The sequence below is a fragment of the Pelmatolapia mariae genome, linkage group LG10_11 (assembly GCF_036321145.2).
Source record: "Pelmatolapia mariae isolate MD_Pm_ZW linkage group LG10_11, Pm_UMD_F_2, whole genome shotgun sequence".
Taxonomy (NCBI): domain Eukaryota; kingdom Metazoa; phylum Chordata; class Actinopteri; order Cichliformes; family Cichlidae; genus Pelmatolapia; species Pelmatolapia mariae.
This window is the reverse complement of record NC_086236.1, coordinates 71986480-71999049: the sequence shown is the minus strand read 5'-3', so window position 1 is coordinate 71999049 and position 12570 is coordinate 71986480. Positions and strand designations below refer to the sequence as shown.

The window sequence follows — 12570 nt, the reverse complement described above, 5'->3', positions numbered from 1 at the left end:
ATGGGTACTTAAATGACTGACTACCTCAGGCTGCTGAAGTCCTTCTTTGGAATACATCTTGATTACATGTTGATTCGCATCCGATCAGGGAGGGACCTTTCAATGCATCGCTGCCTGATGCAGATTTTTCTCCCTTTCCATTTTATGCTTCTCCAGCTCGTTTGAGGAAGGCACCAGTGGCACCAACCAAGCCAGCCGAGAGGCAGAACTGCTCATCTTTGGGTCCTTCCCAAGGTCGCCTCATGGTTTGACACCTAAGAGGCAGCAAAGGAGAAACTTAGTCAGATGCTCAAACTAACTCAACCAGAGCTCTCTGAGCCCTCTCTAAAGACCAATCTCCTCATGTTTCTCTAAGTGGTGTATAGTTATATAACATGCCTTTTTGAGTTGTATTAAGACCTAAGCCCTACATAGCAAAATGAGGCTTCCCTTACATTCCCCAATGTAAGAGTATTTTTAAATGATTATTATTGTTATTATTTTATGTCAGAGTTTTTAGGGAGACTCCGCTCTTTTCAGTGAGTTCCCCGACTTGAAAGTTATTAAAAATCTGCCTGTACAGATTGTTTTTTGTGTGTAGTTTTTGAATCTTTTTGAAGTTTTATCATTTCCCCTTTTTATATTACTCTCTCTAAGGCTGAGCTCAGACGCTTGTGGAAAGACTTTCCTTTGCACTGCTTGTGTCAGTGATCTTAGTCTTACCACAGCTCGTGGCCATAAATGAGGGTCGGTAGTTTCTGTTCGTGTGCTCTGATGTTTCAGCCGCTGTGGGTTTGAATTTGATAAGTTTCTATTACCATGATGAGCAAATATTCTGAAGTATACAAATTGGCTCACTGAGAACATTCTTCATTTGCTTTGCAGTAAAGTATGGCTTCTAGTGACAAACTGTCATGTTTGTGCTCGCTCAGACTTGGTTATGGAAAGATTCTGTTTTGCTAAAGAAAAAGTCAAAATCAAACCACATTTTTTGTAAGGATAAGATGTTGTTTTGATAGAATAATATAGCAGCATTTGAAGTGGAAATCCACTTATGAGGATGAGAACCGTCAGCATGAAAACAGTAGTGAAAGTTGCCTTTTGTGAAGACAGCAGTGAGAGATGAGAGCGAGAGGGTCTATTTCCATTTCTGTTTTTGGTTTCATGTTCCATGGGACATCCCCAACCAACCAGTCTGTGTTCTCCTGGATTATTTAAATGTCACAAACTTTCTCCAACCTTATTTCAATTGAGAGCAAACACACACATACAGACACACCTACACATACAACATGAAAAAGAAAAGGTAGGATGTGGGCTACTGGGTGCTGTCCCCACTCAAAACAAGAAAACATTTTCACCATTGCTTCCTATACACCTAGCCTGTAATAGTAAAATGGTAAAACTAACAGGTATGAGTCCTTCTTTCAAAATACCTCCACAATATTTCCCACCAATAGGTCAGTTGTTATGTTCCAACACTACACCACAAAAAAACAAACTCTTTCATTTAGGACAGTGGTTAACCTGTCAAAATTCAACCCTGGCATTTATGACATTTCACTCAGTTTAGTTGCTGTTTAGACTTAACACTTCTGTTTTTGCGGTCCCATAAACCGCAATGTTACACAATGCTACACACTGAGGTACATTAATAAAAAAGAACTCTCAAGTACTTGTTCATACATGACATGCCGTATATCAGCATGTCATATTTCACAACAATCTTGACGTGTTTTTCGATGTCTGTGTGTCTGTCTGAGTCATACTGAAGTCACCTGAGGCTACTGGAATGAACCTCAAGGATTTGATGGTAGGTGGCTAATAGCTGCTGTCACAAGCCACTACAGCATTGCTTCCAGTTTGATGGCCAGATTGGCAGATTTTGCCACCAAGAAGTAGGGATGGGTACCGGTATCCGGTGCCATTACGGCACTGGTTCTGACATAAACGGTAGTAACCAGACCGAAAAGCAGCGCACATTTCCCTGAGATGTCATACACTTTGGATTCTAGCCAATCATTTTACCTTTCCAAGGGTACTAGGCGGGCCCAGGTACGTACGTTCTTTTAGAGCAGAGCTACAGATTAAAAATGCCCAAGGCGAAGCGGTCAAAAGTCTGGCTGTACTTCACAGCAAAAGATGCAAACTCAGCAGCCTGCAACAAGTGCTTTAAGGTGATACTGTGCAAAGGAGGTAACACCTCGAATCTGATGAAACACCTGGCGACGCATAGCGTTTTTTTAAAAGCCGAGAAACGCGCCGTATTTGATAGCTTGCTGCAAGACCTCACACCGTGCACATCTACTGTGGGTGTGGTGCCTGTTATCGGACCCGGAGTTAGCAACATCCCCCAAGAACCTGAGGAGTAGAGTCCTGGCCCCTAGCCCTGCCAGTGTAGCAGAAATGATGATGGATGATGATGGCAGCAGCAGCCGTTCTTGTCTGTGTGAGTAGCTTAATGTTGTTCGCGTGTAAATTATGTTGAGTAGGCTACCACGTTATTAAATTAATGCACGTAAGGTGAACTAGCAAACACCGTCGTAGTTACATGTGGCTGTCTTCTTGTTTGATGGCAGATACTCCCTTCATGTTGTATCAACAGAAAAGGCTAACTTGGTTATCATTTTGCAGAAAAAAAGAGACTGCTAAAAATAAAAACATAAGAGACTTTTGGACAAAGTTTGTGTTCTCCATTCTTTAAGCACCGGTTCGAGCGCCGTTTAAGCACCGGCACCATTTCAAAAGTACCGGTTTGGCACCGGTATAGGATAAAACCTAAATGATACCTGTCCCTACCAAGAAGGATTATTCACAAGAAGAAAAACTTCAGTGCAGGTGCCATGATTGTTTTCTGTGAATTATCCTCCCGGGAGGGCACTTTCCAGCAGATTCAGCCTAAGGTCAGACAATGCAATGCTCAGTGAAATGGCAACAATATGCAAGAGCCACATCTTAGACTCTATAGGCCTGACTTAGTATGTTAGATGGTCAAGTTCATGATATTATCTCTAGAAAAGTATGGCTTGATTGCTCTGAGGAAGCTTCTTCTGACTAAAAAGAACATAGTGGTATATTTTAAGTTTGTAAAATTGCATCTGAACAAACCACAAGATTTCTAGAACAATGTCATCTGGACTGAAAAACCAAACATCTCCAAAAAGAAGATGTTTGCTCATAAATCATTGCTCCACATGTGGAGAAAACCAAACACAGGATCTCAGTAAACACGTCATACCAAATATTTAGCACTATGATGAATGGGTACTATGATGAATATGATGATTTGGCCCAATGGATGGAGTCAGTTTACAGTCAAGCATGGACCTTAGTGTTATAGCGCTAAATGTAAGACCATCTGTCTTACAAACAAAGCTTGGCTGAAACTTTGTTGATCCCAAGAAATCTGGAAATCTAAAACAAAACGATCCAAAATAAAGGTCCAGACCTCAACCTGACTCAAATGCTGTGTATAAGTGAATGACCACAAAGCTCAATGAGCTGAAGGAATGTAAAGAAGAGTGGGTTAAAATTTCTCCACAACAATGTGGACACCGGAGAGCCTGGTTCTGCCGGAGGTTTCTTCCTGTTGAAAGGCAGTTTTTCCTTCCCACTGTGATCAAAGTGCTTGCCCATAGTGGGTCATATGATTGTTGGGTTTTCCTCAGCATGTATTTTTGTAGGATCTATCTTACAATACAAAGCACCCTGAGGCAACTGTTGTTGTGATTTTGAGCTGTATAAATAAAATTGAATTGAACAATGTGAGAGACTTATTATACTCTACTACATCTCATATACTGATGAGGTGTGCTCAGTTACTCACTCAATGCTTTTTTATTTTTGCTCGGTTTAGGTAACACGGTGTAGTATGTCATGTTCTCTGTTCATCTCACGTGTATTTAAACAATTCTAGAACCAACCTTTGGTGCCCCCCCCCCCCCCCCCCCCCCAACAAAAAAGAGAAAAACCAAAAAACCATTCACTTTGTTCATCAGCACTGTCTACTGTGTGTCACTACCTATGATGGATTCCCCAAGGCATTTGCAACTGCCTGAATTACCTCAATAACAAGCTACTGAGTGACTGGGTTTTTTACAAACACATTTCACAATCACATTCCCCTTTGATTCCCTGAGGAAAGATCAAATACAATGATGGCAGAATTTTGATGACGGCACAATTACTAGACAATTACTGTGTGGTATTAAGCAAACTTACTATTCCTTTAATGACTGTGGATGTAATATGTACTGAGTAAAACAATAATAAAGTGGACACAATAATCCTACTGTCACGGTATTTGTGTTTCAGATTCTGATTTAATCTTCCTTGATTATTGTTATTCCTGGTTTTGGTTCTCTTTATTTCTTGTGTTCTTAGTGATTGTAGTTCTTCCTCCCTTAGTATTTATCTTAGCCTGTGTTTAGTCTCTGTTCCCATGTCTACTCAGTGCTTTTCACATGTCCCACGTTTCATGCCCAGTAACCCTTGTCCCTATGTTCCCTATGTCGCCCCATTCACTGTGTTAAGCTTGCGTGTCTTGAGTCTGACTTTCGGTGTGTGTGTTTCCTGTTTTATTTTGATAGTTCCTTGTCCTGTGTTCAGTGTATTCAGTTTTGCTTCCTCTCCGTCTTGTTACGTCAGATTAATCCCAGCTGTGTTTGCCTCCTGTTTTGATTCCCTTGTTTCTCCCCTGTGTATTTTAGCCCTGTGTTTTCCTCTGCCTGTTGTCATGTCGTACCCTCTCTGTGCTGTATGTTTCCTCCTTGCTCCTGTCTCTGTGTTTGTTTTCTCATCAGCTCTTAGTTTTCTAGTCTCTTTGTTTTCTAGTTTCTGGTCTCCTGAGTTCCTACTGAGCTCCCGGTTATCATGTTTTCTTTCTTTTATCTTGTTTTGTTTCTACATCCTGCCTGCCACAGCACAACCTTGACACCTACTTTACAACTTTTGTGAACAGCTCATTCTGCTCAAAAGCATCATGGAAATCACCCAGTTTTTTTCTGCAGAGACGTACTGTAAGGCAGGCCCCCTCCTGTGTAGATCTTTGATAGATGTTGATTCATTTTAACAATAAAGATCACTGTGTTTTTAGTGATGTTTTGTGATGCACCACAACTTGATATACTTTTTCTTTATGGAAATTTAAAAATGGAACAGCACATTTCATGAGGGAGACAGGACGTAGGTGTTTTGGTTTTAATTAGTTAACAATTACTCAAGAAAAAAAGAAAGAAACATTCTTGTCATTGAGGATGCCAGTGGATCCAACAGTAACCTGTAAAAACCAAGAACATTTTAACAGTCATACATACATATACACATCCATATGAAAAATTCATTTGCTGCATGTGCTCACCGTAATCTTGATAACTACGTGCAAAACTCTGTAAATACAGGTATAACTTTAGAGGTCGACAAACACTATTGCATTCAAGCACAAACAAATTTATTTGAGTGGTTAGTGATAACATCTAAACCGCTCACCTTTCTCTTGACGTGGTGTGACGCTCGCCTGCATGTTATTACAGGCTGCATTTTTCAGAAATGTTGCCACCATGTCAGAGCTATTACTGCTGCGAGCTTGAAAGAAAAGCAGTTACCGGAAGGTAAGTTAGTCAAGATAGTTTAGTGTGTGCATTCAGCAGAAAGCTGGAATTGTGTCAAACATTTAAAATAACCACAGGTTTAAATTTTTATTGCAATTTTTGTCATCTTTAAGATTGGTTCTCTAGTGCAGTGGTTAACACACTTACAGTAATCACTTGGCTGACTTAATAACCAGTAATATTTCTGATATTTGATTCAAGCACAATGCTTCATATTGTTTAATCATTTATTTGCATTTAACTTCTACTTCTTTAAAATAGCTTACCATACAGCATGTGTCTATGGAGGGAGTCTTCCGTTCCTTTCTCCTTGTCTAGTGGAGGCTCTATTTCCTGGAAAATGATGCATTCAGAGCATTCGGCCCACTTGCCACTCCATAGTAGGTTCTTGCGCTGTGGCCTTCCTGTAGTAAAACCACAGAAAAGAGCAACGCAGATAATGACTGTGATATCAATTTTCTCTTCTAATGAAACTTCTAATCAAACTTTGGCTTTAAATAGTGCTCCGTGTAAAAATCTAAATTTAAGAAGCGAATTCTTTCAGTTTTGAGCTAAAGTGCTGCAGAAAATGCTTATTCAATGAGTCAAATAAACAGAATTCTACAGTGGAAATTGGGCCCTGGGTACATGAAAGCATAGAAAAACAGGGCGACGGGGCTGGTCAATTAGAAAAGCTAAATCTGAATTTAGTTATCTTGTCAACTCTAATAAGAAATTATTGATTTGTCGTTAAAGAAATTGTCAAAAATCCTAAATCACAAGAACATGGCTGTGACCTAAGGTGGAATAAAATAGTACATTCAGTAGAGTCCCATTGTGGTTTCCCATTTAATGCGTTATTATAAAAATAGTCCATAACAGGTGGCAGAAATTTTCACTTGTCCCTATAATGTAGCAGGGTTGATTTTTAAACTTTACAGTCATTTCAGGTGCTGAATGTGGGACTTTCTGTCTTTATGCTGTTGCTAACCACGTTTTTGTGATGTCGACTCAATTCACCATCAAATAAAAGGACCAGCACATTTTTAAAGTCATTTCTGGAGCGCTGTAGTTATTTGCAGGGTTTATGTCAGGCTCTCGACACTACTGCCCGAACCAAAAGTTAATACACTGTCAATTTATTTGTATAGCATGACTTGTTACAGCAAAGGGGATTCACAGACAACAGTGACGAGAACATAAAGAGTGCCAGTCATGGAAAATTCTCTTTTGGGCTGATAAATACAATACTGTGAAAAGATATTCGCCCCATTCCTGATGTCTTTTCTTTTTGCTTTTTTTTTTGCACATATTTGTCACATGCAGGGTTTCTGAATGTCTAAGTTTTATTTAGATCAAAGAAACTATTAGTTTTTATGGGCATAGACAGCATGAGTTAAACACTGAGAAGAAGCTGTTTATTTTCGCTGTTGTAAAAGAAAATGATGACTGACTTTCATACTTTTTGACCAGCTTCATGTGGATGGGTCAAGACTTTTTTTGTAATTTATGTGTTACAATGAAAACTGTCAGTTATATGTGTTTGAAGTGATTACAAGTAATTTATAGAAAATCTTGGTTTCTTTTGCATTACTATAAGACTTGAAGGGTCTATAAATCAAATCCTGAACAATTCATTCCTATCTGAGGTCTTCTTGTCTGAACTGTTGCCCTAAAATTGAACCCTGAGGAATGTAAAGCCATTGAGGTGAGACAAACGAGTCCTTCCCTAACTGAAACAAGCAAAAAAAACGAAACAACAAAACCACCGATTGCAAATACATGCTGCAAATCCCTGTGACATCAGATATGCAAACCCACAGTCTGTTGAACAGGATACTGTTGGTGAAATGGTCACAAATATTTTCCCCTTTAATGGGTAAATACATCAAAAATAATCTAAATACATCTTTCACAGAAGTGACTTTCACCTTACAGCCCAGTGAACTTTACACTCTAAAAACTACATGGTTAGATTCTTTTTTTTTTTTTTTTTTTTGAAAGGTTATGGTTTGGGTTAAATTCAGCAGAATACAAGTGGGAGAAATTAGCTTCTTCCAAATCACGTTTGGGCTCACTCTTTGAGACGGGTCATTTGTGGGAGTCTGGTTAGAGCTGCTTCTCTACCTCATCCAAAGGAGTCAGCTGAGGTGGTTCTGGCCTACTGATCACCACTTAGGTGATGTGTTTCAAGCATGTCTCAGTCAGAGTCAGAGTCAGCTAGACTTTATTTATCCCCAAGGGGCAATTAAGATAGATACCTTGCCGACTGCACATACAATACACAAACATCACATTGGGGAGACAGGTCAGGCTAGGTAGCAATGGACAGTCGACCGCACGAGCAGCGACCCGAACCGAAACAATGGAAAATGCACAACATGAGGAAAAACGAGGAGAAAAAAGAACTCCCCCCAGACTGAGCTCCAACGGGGAGATCAGTTTGAGAACAGAAAAAAACACCTCAGCACATGAATCATCACATCTCACAACATAGAAGACATAAGCTTTGAAGGCGTTTGGAGGGGGTGAGTGTAGGTCTCTGTCAGTGTACATGCGTATGTGTGCGTGTGTGTTCCGTGTTCAGCTGAGAGAAAGTGTCCCTTCACTTGGTTAGGCAAAAGTCAACAATCTTCGGTCGACGCGGGTGGCCTTGACTGAGGGAGAAGGAGAAAGTGCGACCACCTCCATCAAGAGCCAGGAAAGAAAAAAAAAGAAAAAAAAGAAATGTCTGACCAGGAGGAGATCCCCTGTGGGTGTATGAAATGATCATTTGAGGGTGATGTTACGGCCCCTGGCCTTGGAGGAAGTGGGCCGGCCTCCCTGTAGGGAAACCCAGGTGTGCCAGGACCTACAGACAATTGGCTGGCTGTTGACCTGTGGTGCTCCAGGGACCAATGAGTGACTGATTGTACCCACCTGTGACTACAAAAGGCTGAAGAAGTTTCATTCAGTGGACACTGCTTTGGACTGAATCTGCAGGTTGGCACTCAAGCTTCTGTCTTTGTACCATGCTTGTTAAACTCTGTTTAAGGTGTGGAATTTTGCCTGAATAGCCTTCAGTCGTATTCCTGCCCGTGAGGCTAGACCTAATTTGTACCCGTACACGAGAAAGTTCTTTTGTGTTGGTCAATTGCCTAGTGGTTTGCCTTAAGCGACGCTATCGGTTTTCAGTTCTGAGTTTTTTTGTAATAAACCTTTTTCTTAAACTGATTCCCTCCGTGGTGGCCTCATTTATGTTACCTTCCCTGTTGCCTAGCAGAGCCGGGACATAACAGGGGATAATTAAAGAAAATCTTGGTGTACCAGTATAATGATCCAACATTAAAGTCCACTTTACAACAAGTGTTATTACCCAGATCTACCAATGTCCACGGCTGCTTTGGGGAAATACAGGGTTCAGTGGTATGCCCAAGGAGAGTTCAACAATTGAAGGAGCCTAAACACCTGACCTACTGCTGCTTCAACAACTGTGTCACCAAATGATGTGACACATAATGAAAAACAACTTGTCAAGAAATGAAAACTGGGTCAGTGCTGCTGTTAAAAGTTATTTAACATGATATGCCACAGTGCCACGGCAGATGGTTAGATAGGCACACATTTTGCCACTTTTAAAGGGCAAAAAAGTCCAGCTGCAAAGGCAGGAAGTAGATGATGATGATGGTAATCATTTTGGCACCATAGTCGCAGATTACCACCCACATAATTATACTTGTTGTCATAGTCCTGGGTCGTTTTGACCCAGTATTCTTTGTTTCCTAGTGTTTCTGTAGACTGTGAAGTTCATTTGTTGTTCTTGGAGTTATTCTATTGGTCCTAAGTTGTTTAGTTTAGTTAATCAGGTTTCCCCTCCTTGTGTTTCATTCCATGTTAGCCCAGCTCATCATGTCTGTGCTCTCCCTCATGCTCCTCAGTGTTTTTCTCTCCCCCTCTGGTCTGCGTCTTTGTGTATTTCCTGTGTTATTGTGAAGGTCTGGTCTCGTCATGTTTTGTCTGTAATGTCTCCCTGGGTCTCCCTGTGTTCCTCTGCATGTTATCTTGTGAGTTTTGGCTTCAGTTTCATGTGTTTAGGTTTTCCCAGTTTAGTTATTTCTTAGTTCCTGTCCTCCCCATCTCCACTTAAATAAACTCACTCCTCATCCCAACCTCTGCCTGCACTTGGGTCCTCACTTCACCTTCACACCTCTGCCATCGCAGCCGTGACACTTGTTTAGGTTTGGCCAATAAAGGTCATATCCAAGCAATGCATACCAACTGAAAAAAATTAAACATAGTTTTTAATGAATAAAATATATTTTTAGTTTTAACATGAAAAAAATCGTTACCCCCCCCCCCCCCCCCCCAAAAAAAAAAAAAAATAAAATTAAAAAATTAATGAACATGAACAAAATGTGTTTTTTGAGTTGAGCAAACTCCACATTTTCCAAACAGTTAGCACACACAGGCCTAGACAGAGGCACTCATGGTCAAAGTGCAAACTGACTCTAACTGTAGCAAAACATTTACAATATGAAACAAAAGCAGAGTTTAACTTCAAACAATACAGTCTGCGAACAAGTGTATGAACTCTTCCAATCATTACACAATGGACAACAAAATACTAAATACAGTCCTCAGTGCAAATCAGTGCACCATTGCTAGTCGTTGTAGCCAGTTGTCATCTTTCTACATAGCCTGGACCAAATCTGTCTTCTTGGAATGAACTGGATCCAGAATCAGAAATGCTTTGATTCAAAAATGGGGAATATGCTGGGAAGAACTGCATCATCATACGAGGGTGTACTGCAAGGTGAGAGTGGTGCAACACCACATTGGGCCTCAACAGCCGTCTCTCCTCAGGTGGGATCAGCCTCTCACAAAGTGCATTCAGGAATGTTATGAGGCGCTCGGTGTTGTACGGGCCAATAGTGGGGATATGGCATAGGACACCATCACTGGGGATGGCAGCACGCACGGTTATGTTGGCGACCCTCTGTCCTGAAACGGTGAAAGTGGGCCTGTACCCAGTGGGGTTCTTTCCACATCTCCTCTTTTACAACATAAATGGAGGCATGATGTGCCCCCAACTTCAAGCCCCATTATTCTCTCAGTAAAAAAGGGCAAAATTACAATGAAAGGTGTCTCCAGTTGACTCTAACTGTATGATATGACAAGGCATTACAGTATAGTAATATTTCCACACATCAGAGTTCCTTTGAAATGGAACTCTGTAGAGCTGCTTCATTTCCACATGGTTACTTCTTAGGACGCGGTCAGTGGTGGTCAGGCTTATGGCATTGTTTGTAACGACCATGTTCACAACAGCTGCAGAGGATGGCAGCCTTTGGATTCTATAAAGATGTATAGTAACAGGTAATGGGAAAGAGGAAATGATTACATAAAGTATATCACTGAAGATATCTCTGTTTATACTGCACAGCAATCTGTTCTCCCGTCGGAAAATTCTGACAATGAATGCAACAGTGTTTCTGTCTAGAACAAGCTGTACTCTTTGTCCAGCCTCCCTAAGTAAAAGGCCACGATTGATAACATGATCAATAACAGCTGCCCAAATTTCTTCTGAAACTTGGGCCTTTCCAACTACACCTGCACCCCTCTACTCTCACTCTCATCTGCCTCAGACCGCCTCCATCCGTGCTGGTAAAGAACAGCACAGACGTGGCATCTTTTAAGTCCTGCAGACTGAAGATTATTGTGAAGGAGTGTCAAACAGGTGCTTTAGGGGTTTCATACATATTTCTGTTTGGTTACTACAGCTAAAACAGTGAGGTTTGGACTACTTGAATCACATCTGTAATAACTGTTTTGCAGTCGAGTGGGGAAAATGTGTCAATTCAGTGAGAAATTGTTAACATGGGCTGTGAGGTCAGTTCCTTAATCATAATTATGATCTCACAGCCCATTGTTCCTTCAGTGGGCTGGTTTCAGTCATTATGCAAATGTACTCTTTATAAGATTGGGGAAACCTGCATTCAGCTGAGACTGAAGAAGTCACTTGGATGAGTGACGAAACGTTTCTCCCACAAAACGCTACGTCCAGATGAACAGATTCAACTTTTGGAGATTTTAGAATGAAATCGAGTTGTTTGATACTTTACAGTTTTTGCCCGTTGCTTGAACACTATAAACCCATGCTTAGACTAAAGTAACACAACTTGAAGCTTTTGTTACCATACCTCAAACACATGTACCCATACCTTAAACAAAAGCGCTGCTTTGCACTCTAGTTGCAATTATGCAACACACTTACTCCTTTATGCAACACACATGGTCCTGCATACTACACTCTATTTCATACATAAGACACTTCGTTCAAAAATGAAATTTCAGGGTGCCATTTGGAAAACACATGTATCCAAAATACAAAACACATCGGGTAATTGCAACCACTCAAATACACACCTGAAGGCACTTACTTGCAAAACTGAACACCAATTAGCCAACTACAAAAAGCCCTCAGTTTAGTCATTTCAAGAACTTTGCAAGCATGGATGGAGGGAGAGCAAGAGGAGGAGGAGGAGGAGGAGGAGGAGGAGGAGGAGGAGGAGGAGGAGGTCGAAGAGGCCATGCACGGACCCATATTTCTGATGATATAAGAGCAACTTTGGTGGACCATGTCATCAACCATGGCCTTGACTATGAGGGAAGCTGGGCAGATAATCCACCCACACATAAGCCGCTTCACAGTGGCATCTGTAATAAGAACATTCCAACTAGAAAACAGGTATGTCTTCACCTCTCTACCTTCTACTCTACTCAGATGGTTTTTATATATCACATTACCATATCAAGTGTACAGGGTATTGCAGGGTGCTAATGCTCCTTTTGCAGCCAAAGTGGTAGTTTTTGTGAAACATACCATGATTACTTATGTCTGTGAAGGTTCTCAGTCATCCAGGTCATCGTAGTCAAAGGAGTTTGCAAAGAAAAGCGTCTGGACTTCTTTAAGTTGCTTGAAGACGTTTCACCTCTCATCCGAGAAGCTTCTTCAGTTCTAAGG

General features: G+C 40.9%; 1 protein-coding gene across 1 annotated transcript in view; it reads right to left on the bottom strand.

The window, feature by feature from the left end:
- Positions 1 to 5225: 5225 nt before the first annotated feature.
- apom (apolipoprotein M) overlaps positions 5226 to 12570 on the bottom strand; it is a 15686-nt gene continuing 8341 nt past the window's right edge. The window contains exons 4-6 of the mRNA XM_063484933.1: positions 5855 to 5992; positions 5467 to 5562; positions 5226 to 5257 (exon numbers count right to left, since the gene is read on the bottom strand). Of these exons, the coding sequence (XP_063341003.1) occupies positions 5226 to 5257; positions 5467 to 5562; positions 5855 to 5992 (266 nt within the window). The remainder of the gene's footprint in view (positions 5258 to 5466; positions 5563 to 5854; positions 5993 to 12570) is intronic.